A 22640-nucleotide genomic window follows, 5' to 3' on the forward strand; every position below is an offset into this window, starting at 1 on the left:
GAAAGAGTCTCTGAGTTCAGATCTTCATCAGTCCACAGTCACACAGACTGTCTATAGATGGACATGATTCAGTTCAGTGTGTGTGTGTGTGTGTGTGTGTGTGTGTGTGTGTGTGTGTGTGAGTGAGAGAGAGAGAGAGGATTGACTGTACCTGTGTGTGGGTGGAGCCCTGCTGCCTGCCTCATCTTGTTTCTCACTCTTATGTAATGGCCTCTCCCTTTCGACATGAGCATTTCTCCATCGATAGTGTAGAGCTTGTCACTCAGCTCCATGCACGATTCGCCTCCTCTGTGTTTCAGCGTTTGACTGACACATCTGTTTTAAATTCATCAGCTTCGTGTGTACAGGTCCATAGAGAGGCCGAGTCTTCAACATCAGTATGTCCACATGTCCCAGGACCAGTGAGCACCACAGTACAAACCAGAGCACAGCATAGGGTGCGAGTGTGTGTGTGTGTGTGTGTGTGTGTGTGTGTGTGTGTGTGTGTGTGTACAACAATGGGACACAATCAGCAACTTGATAAGAGGCAACACCTTGTAAACACACAGTGTTCATGTGTGACTGTGTGAAGCTCTGTGTGTTCCCTTGCCTCTGAGCAGCTACACGCTACAGCTGCACCACCTTGTGTCCACATGTCATAACTGTGTGGTTTCATGTTGGAGCTCACACACTCTGAACTTCTTCTCTTATCCCCGCCTCGCTGCTGAGAATTTCATGGCATCTCATGGTTCTTACAAGATCAGCGGTGGTGAAGCAGAGGTGACCTATCTGGAGGATGAGAAGGATTTTGACCTGATAAGTCCAGAACTACCCCCAGACCCTCCCTGCCCCCCCAACTCCCCCACTCCCTCATCTCTCACTCCGCCAGCATTTGGTGTTGAAGAAAACCCATTGCCACTAGTTGGTGAATCTCCCACAGTGTCCAGCCAGAAACCCAGAACACAAACCAGAAAAAGACGATGCCCTGAGGAAAATGAAACCCCACAACTAAAAAAAAGGAGATGTCCTGAAGAAAATGAAACGCCAAAAAAAAAACAGAAAAAAACGCTTCAAAATAAGCAAAATAGGGACAGGATTTTTAAAAGATCACGACGCCCAGCCACATCCGATATACCAGATTTTGTGACCTAAGGTCCAACTGCAGCAGATTGCATAAAACAAACTAAACCTGACCCTGTTGATTTGTTCCTTTTGATGTATCCTCCTACTCTGAGGGAGCTCACTGTTGAGATGTCAAACCTCTACTCAATGCAAACCAAAGGGAAGGCACTTGATCTGAGCGTGGATGAGTTGCTGAGTTTTTATGGGGTTCTGCTCGCATCTGGCTACAGTTCAGTACCACGGAGGCACATGTATTGGTCATATGACCCTGATGTCTACAATGAAGCCATCTCAAATGCAATAAGAAGGAACCGCTTTGACGAGATAATGGCCTCAATTCATGTGGTGGATAACTCAAAGGCCACAGACGACCCTTTCTACAAAGTGCGGCCCATCTTCAGTTCACTGAATAGCACCTACAAGATGATGCCACACACAAAACAGCTGTCAATTAATGAAAGCATGATACGCTATTATGGCAGGCATGGCTGCAAGCAGTTCATCAGGGGCAAACCAGTCCGGTTTGGATACAAGTTGTGGAGCCTTGCTTCACCCACAGGGTCCATGCTTCACATGGAGCCCTATTGTGGAGTCCACACACATCTGCCTGAAACTGGCTTAGGACAGGGCCCAAGTGTGGTCCTTGGTCTGGCTGAACAAGCAGAAGTCCCTCCAGGATGCACATTTGTGCATGATAACCTTTTCACCTCACTTAGCCTCATTGATGAAATGACCAAACGAGGTTATGGGTCCCTTGGCACACTGAGACAGTGCCGTCTGCATGACATCCCTTTCACAGGTGTGAAGGACTTTGAAAAAATGCCTCATGGAAGCACGGAGGTCCTTACAGAGGGGGAGAAGTTACCGGTGCGATGGAAGGGTAACAGTGTTGTAACCATGGCAACCAATGCTGTAGAAAGATATTCAGAGGGTCAAGCATCCAGGTGGAGCAAAGAGAAAAAAGCATTTGTCAAAGTGCCACAACCTCTGTGTTTCCTTACATATAACCAAAACATGGGTGGCGTGGATCTGCATGATCTTCATGTGTCAAGATACATGTTCCCTTCTCCACTGTTTGTCAGGTTGTCCCCCTTCTTCTAAGGTTCAGTCAGTCAGAGCCTGTAACTCCAGGCTGGAGTGCAGGACTTTTACTTGTACTTGAACATCCTTTACGTTCAAGCCTTCACCAAATGAGTTCACTCCAATAGAGTGCTACAGGAAAGAGCTCTAAAACCCAGATATTTTCGTGTTCCCTCCTTCTGAAGTCTCTGGGTTTTTGATACCCCAGTCGAGATTTCTTTAAAGGAACGGTATGTCATTTATGAGATGACATACTGACTCCTCCAACCACAATGCTACAGCCAGTATTCTCCCTGTAAATTTCCATTATGGAGTTATCAGTAGGGGTTAGTCCTGTGTGATCGAATGGAAACAAGCAAAAAAACTGGTTCGACAGATGTAACTTTAGATTTCACCCAACCTATAAATCCTCGCCATCCACTGTAAAAGCTGAATGACCAGGGACAGAGTAAAACACGGGAAAATATTGGAGCTGCATTGGAAAGATGGAAACAGCTGAGAGCCCAGAAGGACTTTCAGACAGACGCCGAGTTGGCAAATTTTCTTTTGAACAGGTAAGCATGGAGCTTCAGGTAAAGTTAGCTAACCTTATCTAATTTACTACACTATTAATGGTGATGGGCATTTCAAGTAATTTCAACAGTCAATTATTTGCATTTGTGTCAGTTGGATTATCAAGGCAGCGAGTATTTGGAACTACGGCTGGCCGCCATGCTATCACACAGGTTTACTGCTATCAGTCATGTCTGTATAAGAAGATGGACGAGGCATCTCCACTTCCTCCCTCTGAACAATGAAGCCAAAATATCCCAGATACAAGTGCCGCCATCTTGCTCTGGTGACTCATCTGGAGTAAGTCTGCGCAGTAGTGATCAGGGAGTGCTGCCCATACATCTGCTCGACCCAATCATGAGTCAGTCACAGCTGTCAATCATGATGTCACATTCCAGCTTTATAGCATCAAATAACTAATTCTAACCAAAGTTATCATTAAAATGATTTCTTGTTTGGCCTATGTCCTATCAGCTAACATGGAGGGGGCTTTACTTTTGGGGAGCTATGGTTACTAAGTAATCTTTTAAGAATAATAACACATAATACATTTATCAAATAAAACACATTATTAAACATGAATCTTTGATGTTTTTGACTGTGAGCTGTTGTACAGATCTAGTTGTGTTTCCTTGTCATGTTTCAGACGTCTCTGAGTTGGTAGCTCTACCAAAGAGATATATCCCCTTTAAACTTCTCATGTTTTCCTTTCACTGTTTGATATAGAAAGAACGAAAAAAGTAAATTCATCCAGTATTTCACAAAAAACATGAATCATCTGACGACCCCTCAGATTTACCTGGTGACCCTTTGGAGGGGCCCGACCCCTAGGTCGGGAACCAGCGGACTAAACTACCTAAGTGTGCAGTATATGATGTAGTTAAAGCTGCTCCACCTGGAGCAGCTACAACAGCAACATGACTCAGGATCAATGATCTGATCAGAGATCAGTCACAGGAAACCGTTCACTGCACAATGAAGTACTTTAACAGTGAGACTGTAACTATACTTTTACTGTGATACATTAACTACAGGAAGTACTTTTACTGTGATACTAACTACAGGAAGTACTTTTACTGTGATACTGTAACTACAGGAAGTACTTTTACTGTGATACACTAACTACAGGAAGGTGAAGTATCACAGAAAAGCTGTAACAAAAAAAAAATATGATTTTGACATGACATTTTTCTACAGCCCTATGAACTGTAGTATGTATACACAGTAAATGACAATATTCAAATATATCTTTGTTTTGCAACTTTATTTAAATGAAACAATGAGCAGGAATTATATATGACATCATCACATGACATCAGGCTGGTCACACTGGAGTATGACATGTCAGTCTGAACATAAATCCAGTCAAAACTCATCCAGTACAAACCTGAAGCATGTTTTATTTTCTATTACTCGCACTCCACGTGATCACATGATCATGGAGGAAAACACTGTACATGGATACATTGCTGATAAGCCCCGCCCCCAAGAACAGTATTTCCAGGAATCCCCCTTTCTGATAGGTCAAGGGATTCCTGGGAAAACTGGACCCCAGGAGAGAGGAGGAGAAAACCAAGAGGTCAGTGAACTCTTCCTCTTCTGATGTAATCCATCATCATCATCATCATCATCATTATCATCGTCATCATCATCAACATCATCATCATCATCATTCCTCACCTGCAGTGGTCCAGCGTGTCTATAAGCTGTAATTCATGTCTCTTTTATAGTGAATAAATCACTTACTAATGCTTCACAGGTCATTTAGAAACCATCAATACGAACAACTTTTGGGTTGCAGGGTTGAGACATCTCCCTAACGAATTAATGAGCTACACAGCCGAGCAGTGTGATGTTGGTCGAGCCTACAACGTGGCACCTACATGGCTACTGTTTCATTTGATAGTCATTTGTTAATTCTCATATTTTAAACAGTATCAAGCTAAAGTATGAATTTCTTTCAAATGTGTCCTCTATTATCTATGATTCTACAGCTTTCTCTCTTTTCCTTGATGTTAGTTGTTGTGAGACAAAGTTGGAACAGACTCTCCTCAGGATATCTCCTCAGGGTGTCTCTGAGTGTCCTCCTGTCCCATCACCCTTTGTTTCATGTACTTCTCACTGACTGAAGTGAACCAGATCCTGGTAGACCTGCTCCTGGATGCTCAGATTGGTATTTCTGTCCTCCGTCCCGAGCTACAGTGCTTCATCTCAGACTACCAACTGACCAGAGATGCAGCACTGCACCGTGGGCCGCAGGGAAGAGCAGGTGGTTGGTGGGTTGGACAGCTGAGGGGAGACTGGTGTCTTCTCATTACAGCATTTTATGACAATACTTTAATATTTCAAATCAAGCTTTATTAACTTCAGAGAAGCTCTGCTGCTAGCTGTTATGTGTGTGGGCGGGGGGTGGGGGGGGGGGCTTGGCTGTGGAAGTAACACAAACATTTTTGTTGGGGTGGAGTAAACAGGAAATGGCTTTAACCCCCAGTAGACCCACATAATACCAACTTCCTGTCCTGCTGCTGCTCCGTCTCACATTTCACACGCACACACTCACAAAAGAAGCTTTTAAAAGGCATGCTTGTGTGTGTGTGTGTGTGTGTGTGTGTGTGTGTGTGTGTGTGTGTATGTGTGTGATACTCACCTCTCGACTACATTCTCATCTCTGACATCTGAAACACAACACATACACTTTGTTAAAAGAGATACCCAGCACGTAGGCCACACACACACACACACACGCACGCACACACACACACACACACACACACAGATAAACATACTTTGCATGCCCTTTATCACCACTGGCTCTCTGCTGTTGTCTTTTTGTTTGTACCAACAATTGAAGCTGGTTTGCTTTAACTGTGAAGGTATGAGCAGAGGACACACAGATGAGTCAGGAATGAAAAGAGCTAATTCTTCAATAGAAAACAGCTCACAGTTCTGGTTGTGGAGAACAAACTGCACAAACTAAACTCCATTCAGCTCCACTGTGATGTGGTGAGAGACGGTTTAGGGACAGGTGTCTCCAAACCAGAACTGTCTGACTAGATAGATGACACAGGAGAGAGCTGTGTGTTTGTGAGCTTGACAACCTTTTAACACTGACACCATGGAACATGAATGTTGATTTTATCTCCAATGTCAATTTTATAAATGCAAAGAGTTTGTTAGAGAACAAACAACATCAGACAGGAACATCCTTTACCTGCTCCCTGCTGTGTCAGAGGACACACACACACACACACACACACACACACACACACACACACGCACACACACACACACACACACACACACAGATCCATCCTGGCAGAGGCTATAGGAGACGTCTTATAACACCTTTCTACCTTAACGGTCAGCGCACTTTACAACTGACAGCGCACACACACTGGTGCTGCGTGAGCTGGTTCATGGACAGATTCTCTGATACATCCTTTCTAACAGAACACATCTAATGGTTACACTTGTAAAATAAGACTCACTGAGGCTCAGGGCCATGGACAGTAACAAAGTACATTTACTTGAGTTCTGTACTTAAGTCTATTTTTAGTATCTGTGCTTTACTTGAGTGTCTTTTTTTTTTTTTTACAAACTTCTGACTCCACTACACTTTAAGACCAATATTGTTCTTATATATTTCTATGAAGTACTCTTACTTTGAAGCAGAGCTTTTAGTCAGAAGTTTATTTTATTTTATTTTGAAAATGTGATATCTCATACACAGTGTTCATCACAGGAGAAGAACCAATCACAGTCAACTCCTCCACTGTCAGTCATGTTTGAACCTGTCAGGGTCTTAACCATGGCGACGTTAGATAAAGATGAGGCAGAAGATTATTCACCAGAGACCTGATCTGATCTGAAGTCTGTGTTGAAGCTTTAGAAATAAAGAAAGAGATTCAATTATGTTTTTATGTCCATGTCTACAGTCTTTGTATCATATTCTAAAAGCTGTTTATTCTACAGGTTCTACAGTCAGTCAGTCAGTCAGTCAGTCACTCAGTCAGTCAGTAGGTTTTTTTCAGTCTGTAGGTTCTGTAAATGTGGATATATACAACAATGTGTTGACTATTGATATTTTTATAATCAAGTACTCCAGTACTTTAACTCCAATAATGATATCATAGAGCTCATCGTCATCATTATGACCTGTTTGATTCAGGTTCAGCAACAGGATGAGCACGTGCAAGATCAACACTGAATCCACACATACACATGACATGTGTGTCCATGGTGATGTACTCCTACTGTTTGTGCTGTGTGCTCTGGCTTCAGCCCATCATCCTGCTGCTGTTGGATGTCCACTTAGACCCAGCTCTAACCCTTCATGTCTCAGGTGGACTGTATTATTTTATTGTGAGGGTTCTGGATAAAAGTTTGAGGGATTATTTTAAAGAGTAGCTCTAACCCCCCCATGTAAATCCTGTCTTTTCTGACCTGCAGTGGTTTCATTTCTCACCTGGCTGCAGTGAAGTGCAGGAGGACTCCAGGACTCTGTGACATCATCCTGGGTAAGGTCAGAGGTGAAACAGTCCTGAAACAAAACAACACAGCTTTTCAGCCTGATGCTAATAATAATAATAACTCACATCATAGGCCACAGATATATCAACGTTTACAGATGAGTGTAGAAACATAATAAATTCAGTGAAGTATGAATAAAATGTGTTAGACAGGACCCTCCACCACCATCATAGACTAGGACCTCATGATGTGAACCCCTCTGAAGAAGCTGTTCATCCCTGGTGGATCAACATGTGATGCTGGTTTGTCACTGTGTGTTTATTTACTGTTGAACCTGCAGGTATGTCACCCAGGATTATTGTAAGACTGTGTGAAGCAGCTGGAGCTCAGGACTTCAAACACTGAGCTTCCTGTGATCTGAGTGATCTCAGCAGATGAAATGTTGTTGTGGAGGATAGCAGGCCTCTGTTTGCTGGCTTCATGTCAGATGTGCACATATTGATGTTAAGATGTGTGTAAAGCAGGGCTGGACTGGTAATCTGGCATACCGGGCATTTCAATATGATTTGAATTTTTAATATTTATTTTAAACAATCTCCTCCTGCACCAGCCCCACCCCTCCCTCTCTGTCCTCTCTGTGTCAGAGCGACAGACCTGTGGACGAAGAAGGGAGACTTTCAAAATGGACAGACAGCAACATCAAAAATGGAAAAGGGAGGTGCGGAGAAGTTGCGAGTGTGAAGAATTTACAGGCAGGGGCCGCCAAGTGTGCCAAAATCCCACGTTTGCTTCAGGGGCCACAGCAACATCAACTTCTGCGGAGTCTTTCAGGGCCATCGTGCAGCAACAGATGGAAGGAGGAGAGCAGACAGAGCAGCAGGAGGAGATGCAGGAGTGTGACAGGGAAGCCGAGGAGCACAGGGAGCAGGAGGAGAGTGTAGTCAACAGCAAGTGAGTATACTGGTACACTTGCACTGGTGCACTTGTCCATGGCACAAAAAAACACAGCTGTAGTACAGTACACATACTGTATTTAAGGGAACTGCAAAGGAGGTGTGGTGGGTGGTGTTCAACCGATCGAGAGGGGGCTGGTCTGGGCCAAAATTGCCAGGGCCGATTTTTTTTGTCCAAGTCCAGCCCTGGTGTAGAGTCTTTACCCTGAGTGCAGACTTCTGGTCTCCATCTTTCCTCTCCTCAACAGCAGCAACCTGATGAAAGAACACGGAGAACAGAGTTGATGTTTTATCCACTTTTTGAAATGAACTGTATAATTACAAGGACTCGTTAACATTGATGTGCTCTGAGCAGCAGCACTAACACTCACACAGTTTATCCTTCTCTATCACTCATTCATCCAAGAGAGAGAGGAGACAGAGAGAGAGAGACATATAAAGACAGAGGCAGGGAGAGGAGCGGGTGTTTTCCAGGAATGCTCTGACTCCGCTCGGCTGGAAACTCCCAGTCTGCCCATGTAAGGCCTGAGCCGGCCCTCATCTGGGGATCATGGAAAATGGGATCACTGCTTTGGATAAACATTCCCTCTTCCAGTCTGTGATCGCTCTCACTGATAGTCTGTCATACACACACACACCCCCCACACACACCCACACACACACTCACACACTCTCACACACTCTTACACACACCCCTCCACCTCCTTCCAGCTGGTTACATACATTCCCTTTTCTAGTCACAGTGAGGAGAGACTCTCTTAAAAGGCAGCAGGGGGAGAGGATGCCTTTATCTTACTCAGTCCTTCTCCCTCTGCTCTGGGCTCAACAAGTCCATATTAAGAAGAAAGACTCTTTCTCTCTCTCTCTCTCTCTCTCTCTCTCTCTCTCTCTCTCTCTCTGTGTGTATGAGAGAGTGAGAGAGAGAGAGAGAGAGAGAGAGAGAGAGAGAGAGAGAAAGCCACAGGTCAAGACTCGAAGGAAGTGTTGCCCTCATGAAAACTAAAGCAACAAATGAATCTGCCTTCTCCCACCATTACTGTGTGTGTGTGTGTATGTGTGTGTGTGTGTGTTGTGGTTTTCATAGTGGAGTTCTGCAGCCTGACCGTGGACACACACACAGTTACACACTGGTCAAAAATGAGCCTGTAGAGCTGCTCACCGCTCAAATGTCCTTAAAACTTCCACCAAATGAATCTCTGTCTGCTGGTCGCCAGAGACAAAGTCTGTCATCTCAGAGCAGCTGCTGTAGCAGGCCTGAAATATGTGACAGCTGCTGGTCACATTTCAAATAAAAACTCCTCCGATAATGAAAAAGAATCTAAAGTTTGCTGAGGTCAAACAGAAACAGGACTGATGTTTTTACTGTGGTGCAGGAACCAGGACCAGCAACAAGACACACTTTACAGTGAGCGGAAAATAATGATAATATTAATAATAATAACTGGATAGAGCTAACACTGACTGATGATGTCATCACCAAAATACTTATTAAACATTAACATTAACTCTCAGTTTCTATGAATGTGTCTGTGTGTATTCACCCAAACTACACAAGCTCCTGACACTGGGTGGTGTACAGTGTGTGTGAGAGCAGACAGCAGCCTGGCCTCACACACACACACACACACACGCGCGCACACACACGCACACACGCACCCCTTCATAATGGATTGTTGTCATATTGTCTGACTATTTCTTATCAAATGACTTCAATGTTTGTTCTGTTTTGATTCAAATATCAAAATGTTAAGGTTTATTTTTAAAGAAGCAGCCACTGTTTCTTCACAGCAGCATCTCTGTGACTGAGCTGTAGATTCAACAGAGGCTCCACCAAACCTCGGTGGGGTTTCACATTTTACATGTTTCCACACTGTTCCACCCTGAACCTAAAACCTGAGACAACATGACTGAATGAGACATTTGCTCCATGCTGCTTCATCAGCATCTAAAACCTGGCTGTGTGGACACATCGTAAGGAGACTGTCTCAGGTGGACTGAAGAGAAGACAGAAGGTTGTGTTTCTGTGTGTGTAGCTCTAATATACATGTGTGTACAGTCAATATAGTTTGTGTTGCATCAGATAGATAGATAGATAGATAGATAGATAGATAGATAGATAGATAGATAGATAGATAGATAGATAGATAGATAGATAGATAGATAGATAGATAGATAGATAGATAGATACTTTATTCCTGAACCTCTCTGTTCTGCAGCGCAGTGAGATGAGATGTTTGCTGCAGCTCTAGCTGCTTCTCTGTCCTGCCAGAATGTTGTGGAGAGGATGGTTGGTATTGTCCAAGATGGCCTCCATCTTACATTGCATGCATTATGGTATTATTAATTTATTACTTATGGGATTACTGTAGGAACATCAGACCCACTGAGGCATGTTGTAACATCTCTGATTCATCTCTGCATAAGAGCAGTGTACCGCTGTTTGACACTGTATATAGTCAGCACACACACTACCTGACTGACTCTATGATAACCCCCTGTTTTAAAATGAAGTAGAGAAATTCAAAGACGTGAAGCTGATTTAAATCAGATCAGGAACTCAGTGATGGTAGCTGTGTCACAGTCACAGTCCGTCTACACTCCACCAGGCCTGAGTGGGAACGTGTGTGCGTGTGAGTGTGTGTGAGTGTGTGTGAGTGTGTGTTTAGACAGGCTGTGATAACAGTCAGAGCCATCTCTCCTGTTGAGCCAAACATTGCCTAATATGGTCGTCTTTCTCTTTCCCCTTGGCTCTGTAAATCACACACAGGAAGCCCTCTCTCCATTTTACCCCATCTGTCTGTCACACTAAATGTCTCTCTAGTACTCTCTCACACACACACACACACACACACACACACACACACACACACATAAACACACAGAGGAGTGATGCCTGTATAATGTAGAATCTAATTTAGTGAAAAGCTGCAAGACAAACTCAAACACTTAAGTCCAGTCAGATTAACTGGTGCAGTGATTTAAGACATGAGAGTGTCAAAGTCGAGTCCACGTCAAGAACCAGGTCTAAACAGAAACAGACTGAGGCGCGCACATAAAAGTCACTGTAAAAGTGGGTCTTAAAATCAGTTACCAAAAATGGCAATGCGCTGCAGCAGTGAGTCAAACACTGGAGCTGGATCAGAGCAGCTACGGGAGCCGGTGCTGGTGTGAGGAGGGGGGTCCGAAAGAATTCAGGGTGCAGTGAGGGACTTAGGGAGGCTTCCTGGTGGGAACCAAGGAGCCAGGGGGCCACGGGAACCTATGAGTTTACCTTACCTTATAGGTAAGGGCTCCCATGGTGGAGGTTGGGCCCCTCAGGAGTCACAAGGGAATGAAGAAAAAATATTTACTCATATGTCTGAGAAGTTTACAGTAACTGCACTGAAACCACAACCTGTTCTGAGGCGTCACAAGCCACAGAGACTGGACCACTGGGTGGGGGTTTTATGAGGGTCTGAGGGTGCTGAAAGGGGTCGACAGGGTGCTGGACCTGCTGGACCTGTGGCTGCTGTTGGTTGTGTTGAGTGTAGAAGTCCAGTCCAGAAGAAACCAGAGAAGACCCTGAGGTCTTCCATGAGGAACGCCTTGCCTCCTCTTTCTCCCCCCTTTCCCCCTCTCCCTCATTCTCCCATGTGAAATTGACCTTGGTAATCATGGTCTCTTGGTCCCAGGGGGGGACTGGTATGAGTGTGTGTGTGTAGGGGGTTATGTGAAAGTCCTCCTAACCCAGTGCCCTGAAGACTTTTGACTGCTGGGTAAATAAATACAGCATTTCCTCCTCTCCTCCCTCTGGACACTTTCTCATGTCTGTCCCAGTCATCAGCGGGACAGCAGCTCCCAGCTGCCAGGGGGGCTATGAGCTGGACTTTGGGAATGGGGACCTCACTCTGACACTTTGATACATTAGCATTAAAACCATGAAGAGAAAATAGAAGCTGCAGCCACATGAACCATCAGCTGCTGCAGAGACGATGAGACAGGGACCAGAACCTACAGAACAGAGGCTGTCTACAAACATGCACTGTAGAACAAACCAGGACCAGGACCAGGATCTGCCCAGTCCTGTTGACATAAGCATCTGTATCTCTGTGAGAACTGTGAAGACACTCTGGTCTTCAGAACCTCAGAATCAGTTTGAAGGTTCAGACCTGGTTCTAGGGTTCAGGTCAGAATACAGTTCAGGTGTGTGTGTGTGTGTGTGTGTGTGTGTGTGTGTGTTGCTCTTACCTGGTCTTCTTCACACCTCCTGGTTCTCCTCCATCTGTCTTGTCTTGAACATACACAGGTGGAGCTCTGTGGGAACAACATGGGTTCAGTGAGTGTGTGTGTACTACACATTGTCCATGGTATAGCTCTGGCCCCAGTCTGTGATGCTGGCCTTCTGTATGAGATGCGACTGATGTCGGCCATACTGTACGAGGGTCTCACATCAGATTGTTCCTCTGTTATTACCATTTAAGGGCAGCAGCAGACCCCACCCTGCCCCACCCTCCCCCAGGACACAAGCCGGATAAGATTTTTTTTCCCTCCAACTGAGATGAATCTGGAAACTAAATCAGACACCAAACTTATTGACCCGTGACACCTGAAAACTACTAAACTACTGTCTGCCTGAGAATCTGCCTGCATGAGTTACTGTTTATGATCAGTTCAGCTGTTTCATTGAGGGAGCACAGTTACACTATTGAGTGGAAAAATGCAAACATACACACTTAAATACACAAAGATTTTGTGCAGCAGAAATATATTTTTTCTTCTTCCTCATCCTGTTAATCATCTCATGACCCCCCCCACAACCCACCACAGATCCACTGTCCTAATGACTATGAATGACAGTGTGTTTGTGGGTCTGTGTGTGCTGCCCTGTGCATGGATGGGGGAGATAATGAATATAGATTATATCCAAACAGACAGAAAGAAATCCCGAATCCAGTTCAAGTGAAACAAGGAACAAGTGAAAGTGACATGTCGGTGTAACTGAGACGGGTGAAGTGATGCAGAGTGACAGTGACACACCTTCAACCACACAGGACAAACAGCACAAGAACCATACCAGATTTACTCTCTCACATCACACACAGTCTGCAGAACCACTGAGTATTCTTCAAAGTGAATCAGAGCATTTTAGAGTTTTTGTATTGATGGATTTTCTGACCCTCCACATTTGGTTGAGCTCACAGTGAGTCCACAGCAGTCTAACAGGTTCACTGCACGTTGCTGTGTGAGACTGGGTTCATAAAAACCTGGCTGCAGTCTGTGTCAGACTGTCAGATGTCAGATGTGAGACACGTGTAGGGCTGACATGTTACATTGAGTCAAATGCAACAAAAGACAACATTTTTCCTTTTTCAAAAAGGGTGTGTAGCATTGACATGGACATATGACTAAGGTGTTAACATGCATGTGTCTGTGGGTACTGGCCACTGCATCTAATTGTCTGGTGGTACACCTGGGCTGAAGCAGAAGTCACACTAAGAATTGTTTAGCTGTCATTGGACATGTCTCACAGTGCTGGTCTGGACTGACAGCCTGCAGGATGACTTGGTATGTTAATGCTGTGCAGACTTTTCTAATGAATCTGAAAAACCCCTGACTGTCAACAGTAAAACACATTTAAAACAAAAGAAACCATCCTGATATTAGAGAATATACATGATTTCTATTAGGATCAGTGAAATACTGCTGCATTCCTTTAAGAGTCTCTGTGGTCGTACCTTACTGAGGGCTCTGCTGCAGGTCAGCTGCTTCACTGCTGCACCAACAAGGTTTCCATCTGTTGTCATCACCACTGGCTGCTTTCTTAGTTTTCCTGGGTGTAATGAATCAGCTGCTCTTTGACTTGTCTCTCCACTATGAGGCTGTTTTTATCACAGTGCTGCTGCTGCTGCTGGCTGCTGATGATGATGATGATGATCATGAGATGGGAGCATCGTCCTGAAGTTCTCTGAAACTCTCTGACAGATTTAAAACTCTTACAGTTAAAATCAGACGTCAATAATGTTGCTCATCAGTGTGGGGCACCCTCTGCTCTTTGTGTGCGTCTGTCTTATGAAGCAGATGGACTGCCAAGCCATGCATTCCTCTGTTACCTTGTATGGTCACTGGGGGGAGGGCCTTACACCAGGGAATGCCCCCTCCAGACATGACCGATCGGCTGATGTCAGAGGAACCCAGAAGCCTCAACTAGTGACCTGTGGAGTCTGTGTGGGAAAGATGGAGGGACAGAGAAGAGGAGGAAATGAGAAACCAGAGTGAGAGAAAGAGGGAAAGAAGAAAAGAAGACAAGGAGAGAGATTGGAGAGGAAGAGCTGAAATTAGGGAGGTGGAGTGGGGGGGCACGAAAAGAGAGGAGGGAGGAAAAGAAGAGGGGAGGAAAGAAGGAATAGAGAAAAAAGGAGGAGTATGTGTGTATGTGTATGTGTGTGTGTGTGTGTGTGTGTGTGTGTGTGTGTGTGTGTGTGTGTGTCGGGTGGTATATTTTCCTCTGGATAAAAAAAAAAAAACGTTTGACAATTTTCATATTTCTTCTAAATTTGGGCTTTTTCTGCATCAGGCAGCTGACTGGACGGCAAACTGAGATACCATGTGGAAGCTATTACACTGCTGGGGAGGGGTGGTGGAGGGAAGGGGAGAGAGGAAGAGAGAAAGAGAGAGAGGGAAGAAAAGGGAGGGAGAAGAGGGAGAGAGAGGGGGAAGAAAAGGGAGGGAGAAGAGGGGGAGAGAGAGGGAGCAGGAAGAGAGTAATTATTTGGAGTAACATTGTTTGACTGCTTTCTCTCTCTCAAACACGCACACACACACACACACACACACACACACACACACACAAACTAGTTCTTCTATCTTTATGAGGACACTTATTGAAATAATACATTTCAAGTCAACTTTTTGTCATTCATTCATCTACATACAAAGTGTATGACTGAACAAAATGTCCTTCCTCATGGAAACTGAACAAACTGAACAACTATAACTCCAACCTTTACCCTAACACTGACCTAAACCTGATTTTAACCTGAACCCTTTAACCAGGGGCCGGTTTCACAAAGACAGACTCTGACTGTGGCTTAGATATATCAGTCAGACTTCAGATAGACTGAGTCTAAATTCATTTCATTCATTTCAAAGCACTTTAGTTCTTGACTATCTTAAGCCAGAGTGTTGTAAATAATATGATATAATATGAAATAATGTACCACTTCTTGGTAAATTAAGAAAATGTTTGTCTCTTGGAAGAATTCAACAGTTCCAAGCAGGGACGTGCAAAGACATTTTGGGGGGCAAGGGCCCAAATGAAAAAAGGGCACCTCTCATAATTATTTATAAAAAAAAAAAGTTTAAAACAAAAAGTTAAATATAGCAGGACATCTCTGAATTGCTTACCGATTTATTTTAATACCCCTACACTCATGCAAATGTTAAATACTCAACAGATTATTATCAGTTCACACAGAGACAGTGGTCTTCTTTAATATTCACTATTAGTTTTATCAACAACAACAACAAACTATGCCACATTGTGCATGTTTCGTAGTCTACTAGTTTCTAGAATATATTTAGAATAACTGATTGCACCAGGGAGAGGGACATAGTGAACTAAGAATTTTCAAGAATTTCACTGATAACTGGTTTATTTTTGCGAATGACAGCAATGACTTATTTACACTGTTTACCTCCACCAAGTGAAAAATCATTTGTAGATCTCAAATCTACGCTCTACACACACAGTTTTGAAAAAAACTTTCCACCAGTCTGAACCAAAAGCGACTTGTATCACTCACAAGCCACTTTCAGAAAACACGTGATCACCTGCTGATGACACCATTTCCACTTTTCAAAGTAAGAGTACGTAGGCTTCTACATGTTTTTTCCAAGTAGTAACATGCACTATGTTAACAGTTGTAAGATATGAAGTGACAGGACCTGGTCTTTGATAGTATGGCTGTTGGTGTTTATATTTGTTTTCAGAAAGGACTTGTTGCAATTTTATTGTTCATTGTTGATATGCAGGCTACGCTAACGTTAACTGCTAAACTGGCATCTGTTCCCATGGCGAGAGTAAACATTCATGATGCAGGCTGAGGAATGAAAGCAGGGTGCTGGATTCTCTACACTGTGATGATGATGAAGATACATTGTAAATAAGTCACATTTTATACCCATCCAACCTGTAAAGAGATAACTGGTGCCATTTCTTTTTTACCATTGAGTTTATTGTATTTGAATTAATTGAATGCATTCACAGAAAACTTTTTTATTTGTGGAATTTGTTTGCATATATGCAAATCCATGTCATGTTTGCAAGATATTTTTGTGAATTTGGAAATTATTTTTTTGTTTTTGTAGAAGGTGTTTTATATTTACAGATTACACATTTCCCGGACGGATTGTCTATCTATTCACACAAATAATATTTAAACAAATCTACCTCCAAACACTCACCTCAGCACAAGCCAAGGAAAACCCCCACAACGGGAGAAGTTTAAGCAGTTGGAGGTGCTGCCTGCCTGTCTGACGTGACTGGTGTGTGAATGTGTTCACCGCTGTGCAGGAGACGTGGAGACGCCAGAGACTAATCTCCCGACCTGATAGTTAGATTTTTTAGCCAATCTATATATTTGTTTGACAGAGAAGTGGTGCGCAAACAGGAATATATGTATTCATTTATTTAAAAAAGCAGCCCAGAAAAATTGTACTTTCTCTCAAGGATCTTGGGAAATTCAGTCAAGAGTGAAACAATAAAAAGAAAAATCTGATTTGAAGAAAAAAAAACAATGCAGTTGCTAAAGACTCTTCCTCTTCTCTTTTTTTTTTTTTGTTGTTTGGTGTTACTGATTGTTTGGTGATACTGATCAGCGCAGGTGTGAATGATTGTTACCATGGTGACATTGTTCTTAGGCCTAGAGTTAGTTGGGGGTAAAGTATCTGATGTTTTTGGCTTTAAATATCTTAACCTCAAACAGTCTTTGAAGGTGAGAGGACCAGACAAAATGTCCTCACTCTGTGAAGACTGCAACCTGGTCCTCACAAAGATAGAAGTACAAGTACACACACACACACACACACACACACTCACACACACTCACACACACTCACACACACACACAGCCTGGGTCACAGTGACTGAGACAGAGTTTACTAACAGTGTCTGTGGGCGGTAGCTGAATAAAGAAAGCACTGATATTCAAAGGGTCAAAAAGTCACTTTTCAGTACCACAGTCGTTATGTCTTTTTAGACGATATGTTTCTACTGTTATTGACAGCTGACAGCGTGAAGAGATAGGAAACATGGGGAGAAAGAGGCGCATGATCTGCAGCAAAGGTCCCTGGCACCGAGGACATTGTGGATCTGTGGTATGAATCCCAACCATCCGGCCACTGGGACACTGCATTTGTTAATCATTTAAAAATATTGTTGTATGATAATTATTGCTTCACTTGTGAAGTTAAAAGAAAACTTCACTGATGTTTGACAAGGATCAGGAGTCACCACTGACCCCGAGAAACTAGCTATCTGAGAAAATAACCCTGACGATGTCATAGTGTCATCACTATGCTACGCTACTTAGCTATACTTAGCTAAGATTAGGGTTGGATATTACCAACGTTTTATTGGTTATCATAAATTAAGATGATAGTAATATTAAAAATATTAATATAAAATGATAACGGTAAGATGAAGTAAAGGGACACCTGCCTAAAATAGGCAATGATATCCAATGTTGATTCCATCTCAAATTATTACTATTAATCTGGAATTCTGATTAATAATTCATATAATAACTATAACCAAATTACCATATCAATAGTAAGTAAAAGTTGAAGGATTGGAGTTCTACTGAGGTTGGCAATATTCCCACTTATGCAACATTAAACACACAAGTAAAGACATTTATTCAAAATGTAACAAAGTAAAACAAACAACGTCTAATCTAAAGTATATGCAGGCAAGATGGCCAATTCAAAATGGTCGCCGTGACCACATGGTCTGAACAAGGAAGACTACACAAGATGGCGGTGTGAGTTGCTTCCGCTGTTTTCTCTTTTGTTCTTCTCACAGAGTTAGCTGTTCCATGCTAACTCTGCTGTGGCTCCTGTTGCTTATTCTGTTCACATGTCGCTGACTGACTGACTGACTGACTAGCTGATCATATTTCCACCAATGGTCATCAGAGTTCCAAGCCGCAGTCTACTGAGCCACTCTGGTTTTGTGGCTGCCTCTTCCCTGAGAACTGCAGGGAAGAGGAGGAGCACTTCCAATACACTGAGCCTCGCCTACATTACAGCAAATAAACTACTTTGATTCCATGTATCATTATTACTAAAGGAGGCAGAGGAATAACTGAACATAAGACACAGCGAGCAGAGAGAGCAGGAGAGAGGGAGGGAGAGAGAGAAGTCATCAGTAACGAGGCTTCATACTAACGACTATGACCAACTCTACATATCAAACAGAGGGAGTTAGACATAAAGACCTGCCTCTAATAAAAGTCTGTGACGTTCTGGAGCTGAAGTAAATAAAGACTAAACTATTGTGGATCCAGAAGGAGGCTGTGCTCTGTGTGAGAGACTAAATAACAAAGATAGTCTGTCTCGGGCCCCGGTGGTTCACCTGGTGGAGCACGTGACATTTGGGTTTAGTCCTCGCTGCAGCGGCCCAGGTTCAAGTCCGGCCTGTGGCCCTTTGCTTTGTGTCATCCTCTTTCTCTTTCTCCCCCTTTATAACTGTAATAAAGGCAAAAGCCTGGCAAAATAACTTAAAGAAAAGCAAGATAGAAGAAAGTGAGTCCTTGTTTTTATGTGTTTGGTGATTTTGTCAGACGGCTTCACAGTTACAAAATCAGGATTTGACCAGAGGCGGTCCAGACATACTAGGTTTTGCCCTAGTTTTGACCTAGACCTTGTTCTAAAATAGGCTGAATCCAAGAATGGATGTGTTCTCACTCACATGTGCTGGAGTTGCTTTGAGTACAGACTTGAGAACAGACTGTGGGACAGAAGGAATACAAAAGCCTCTGGGAGTGAGAAGTCACAAAATGCGATCTGAGCATCATGAAAATGATGCTGTCATTAAAGTGCTGATGCGATGAAGCTCTTTAGTGCAGTATTTCTATTTTCTTGCTTAGTGTCATACTGGTTAGACTTGCAGTAAACTGGACTCCCCCTAATTCAAGTTCACTTTGAGAACTGTTATTCATGTTCTGTGGTAATATGCTGCTGTCACTTTGAATGGTATATTCTTGGCTTTCATTCAAGCCCAGATATTAGCTGTGTGATAAATAGCTGGAGCTGGAGCTGGAGCTCTTCAAAGCGTTTCCTCTGAAGTTTCATCTTTATTTTAGCACAGTCGACAGGATTATTCAGACCCTCTGTCTGTTCTGTCTTTCGTGTCTTAATAAGGTAATGTTTGGAGATGGTTCACTGTTTACAGCAGCTGACAAGACTGGCCTATTAGTGATGGCAACCAAGCATGGACACACACACACACACACACACACACACACACACACACACACTTACATTACTCTTTACTAAATGTACAATGAGTCCACATGCGAGTAGATCTTGTATAAATCTATCAGGGTGTTTGCAGCCTGTTCCCTCATATGGAGAAGAGGCTGACACACTAATCTGTAGAAACTGTGAACAGTGAACATTGTCTCATCTGCTGCAAAGAAAAAAAATAGATAAATAAAACTGAGGTCTGAGTGATGGGGAAAGCAGATAGTAATATCTCAGATATTGTTTTAAGAGAACAAACAAACAGACAGACTGTTGGAATAAAAAACGGATTAAAGAGACTAAGTAGGCTCTTGACACAATTATATTAATCCACACTGAAGTCCAGATGTGTTTTATAATGTTTATTAACAAAAATATTAATATAATATCAACCGGCAATTGTTCTACTGGAATAGTTACTCACCCTCTTTGTCTGAATCTGAATAGAGGTGAACAAGTAGATAAGGTGAATCCACGTGTGTGCCCATTACCAGACGTCATAGTACGATAAGTAAGTAATTAACAAAAAACTAATAATACACAAGACAGACTAAGTACACATTTTGGCTCTTCCAACATCAGCCCCTAATTGTTGTGTCTCAAATAATAATTACACAATTATAAATGACAACCAAACACAGTATATTCCAATATTATAGATGATTATTATGTAGATTATGTCTTCTTTCTTCATTATTCATTCAAGTCCAGAGTTTATTATCACACAGGCTTATAAAGGAGTGATCCTTACCACCAGTCTGCATCAGTACAGTCTATAGCTGTGGGCAAGGTCCAAGTTTGGTCAATCAAAGGTCCTCTGCCTCCAGTAGAGGGCAGACTTTGTTGATGGGTCTGTTCAGAAAGCCAGTCTTAGGCTGCGGTCGAACAGTCAAACTAATCTCCTCTCTAACCACCTCTCCTCGACCTTGATGGAAAGAGTCATAAGGTCAAGGAAAGATGTTAAGGAGGATTCATGAGGACTAAGAAAAGAAAATCTCCTTTACTAACAAAAAAAACAAAACAAACAGGATTGAAAGAAAAAAAGAAAACTACAGATAGACAAAGTTTAGCCATTGAAATAATAATTAAATGAAAATAAGGAACTGAGCAAGGGATCAGAATAAATTATATTTCCTGTCATAGGCGCTTTTGACATTTCTGTACAATTGTTAACTAGAGAAAATTCCTTTTTAGTGCTTTACACAATGGGAGGGGATTTAGTGAAATGACATTTATGTATAGACTGTAGTATTTAGTTATGATGATGACATTGTTAACTATAAATTCAATCTGCTTATTCTTCATGACTCCTGACTGAATTTAAAGAGAATAAATCTATATCTATGGATTTGGGCTTCAGTCGATCAGACAAGGATTTCCATCAGTTCAAGGAGATAAGATAGGAAGCATTGAAGCTCTTTTCCTCATCATTTAGAGAAGTGAAGCAGCTGTGATCATGCTGCTGCTCAGACACTTCAGCTCAGTTCACTCAGTTTGAAGCTTTCTAAGAAAGGAGTCTTAGTCTTAGCCTTTTTTGTTCAGACTGGTCTCGACAGTCAGCCTGGAGTTCTGAGGTGTAGAATCATCCATGGTGATCACGATGTCTCCTGCTGTGAAGTTGCATCTGATCTTAGAGCATTTCTGTCTATCTTGGGAAAAATATTCTTTAATCATCTTTTCCAGAACAAATCTGATGTAAACAGAACTTTACCTCTGGTGAGCATATACCTGTATGTATTCCCTTTGAAACAGTCCTGATGGCAGTGATGATCTACTCTTTAGAAGCAGAAGGTGGTTCATGGTCATTTGGATCTGTTGGAGCCTTGGTGATAGGACGACTGTTGAGGATAGCTTCAGCTTCACTGTGTGGAGACCCTCCTCATCAAGGCTTTGCACACCGAGGGTGGAACTGAGAACCTAACACACTGATCTGATTCAGCTCCATGGTGTGAGCCAGCAGGTTGGTGGAAGATTCAACGGAACCCTTTCTGGAGCAGTGCATTATGGATCTGAACTTAACTCGTGAACAAATCAAGAAACAACACAAGCTAAATATACATTTTAGCTCCTTCCATAGATAATGCAAAATGTGTCGATTGTTGGGTATTGGTAGGCTCTCAATTATTGACTATCAGGAAACTAGGGAAATACAGACTCAAAGATGGCCACTGGGGCCGAATGCCATGTGAGGTATGGAGATTGTCAGTGTTTTTCTTTGTTTAAGAAAACTTCATGTAGGCTAAAGGTACCAGGTTAAAAGAGAGTTAGTTACATGCGGGACCTAGCACTGGATGTACTGCAAGTATACACTATGTGGGAAACTACGGAGGGCCGAATGTATCCGGGCTGCGAGCTTCTGAGATGCACTGTTCCCATCCCGCCAGTGGGTCCTGACAAAATGGCATTATTCTGATAAACTGACCACATAATTTAAATCTAAACAGTAACGTTCCCACCTGAAAAAATATTAAAACCTAGTAAAGTGAGTCCTAGGATCAAAATTGTACCAAAATTGTACCATCTTTGAGCCTGGACTGGCCGTGGATGGAGCAAGCAAGCAACAAAGCTTTTATTTTGGTACTTCCACTGACCAGCAGTTTAAAATGAGCTTATTAGCTAAATATTTACTTTCACCAACATTTAGATTTAACATTTAACATTTAAAATTTAGATTTTAACATTTAGATTTAGATTTAAAATTTAGATTTAGATTTAAAATTTAGATTTAGATTTAATATTTAGATTTAGATTTAGATTTAACATTTGGTTTAGATTTAATATTTCAGTTTATCTTTGACATTACATTAAATATTCTTTTTAAAGAAAAGTAAACGTGACAAAGTTCATAAATGGTGCTGTGAATTTGTTTAAAACATCCAAACCACTTATTTTTTACACTATTTGAAGCTAAATGTAGCAAAATGTTTTGTTAATTTCAGCATAAGGCACTTTACAATCGGGAAACACTGCATCAACTTAACA

At 42.4% G+C, this 22640-nt stretch overlaps 1 protein-coding gene across 1 annotated transcript; it reads right to left on the bottom strand.

Moving 5' to 3' along the window:
• Nucleotides 1-3978: 3978 nt before the first annotated feature.
• On the bottom strand, nucleotides 3979-14191 carry LOC147818468 (uncharacterized). The gene is made up of 5 exons (XM_087177021.1): nucleotides 13871-14191; nucleotides 12384-12449; nucleotides 8232-8411; nucleotides 7199-7273; nucleotides 3979-5408 (listed from the first exon to the last, which is right to left on the bottom strand). Exons 1-5 carry the CDS (start codon nucleotides 13937-13939, stop codon nucleotides 5388-5390), a joined length of 411 nt encoding a protein of 136 aa, XP_087033147.1. The 5' UTR covers nucleotides 13940-14191; the 3' UTR covers nucleotides 3979-5387.
• Nucleotides 14192-22640: the final 8449 nt, after the last annotated feature.

This window comes from Seriola lalandi, unplaced genomic scaffold (assembly GCF_002814215.2).
Source record: "Seriola lalandi dorsalis isolate HSWRI2012SDOR001 ecotype SW California unplaced genomic scaffold, Sedor1 jcf7180002054578, whole genome shotgun sequence".
In the NCBI taxonomy this organism is placed as follows: domain Eukaryota; kingdom Metazoa; phylum Chordata; class Actinopteri; order Carangiformes; family Carangidae; genus Seriola; species Seriola lalandi.

Bases quoted from the DNA above. Each gene is read 5' to 3' on its own strand.
- LOC147818468 (XM_087177021.1), bottom strand. From the start codon at position 13,939: ATGACAACAGATGGAAACCTTGTTGGTGCAGCAGTGAAGCAGCTGACC. The intron at 12,450-13,870 runs GTACGACCACAG...TTGTTCCCACAG, and splicing joins GCAGCAGAGCCCTCAGTAAG to AGCTCCACCTGTGTATGTTC. The intron at 7,274-8,231 runs GTATGTGTACTG...GTTTTGTTTCAG, and splicing joins TTGCAGTTCCCTTAAATACA to GACTGTTTCACCTCTGACCT.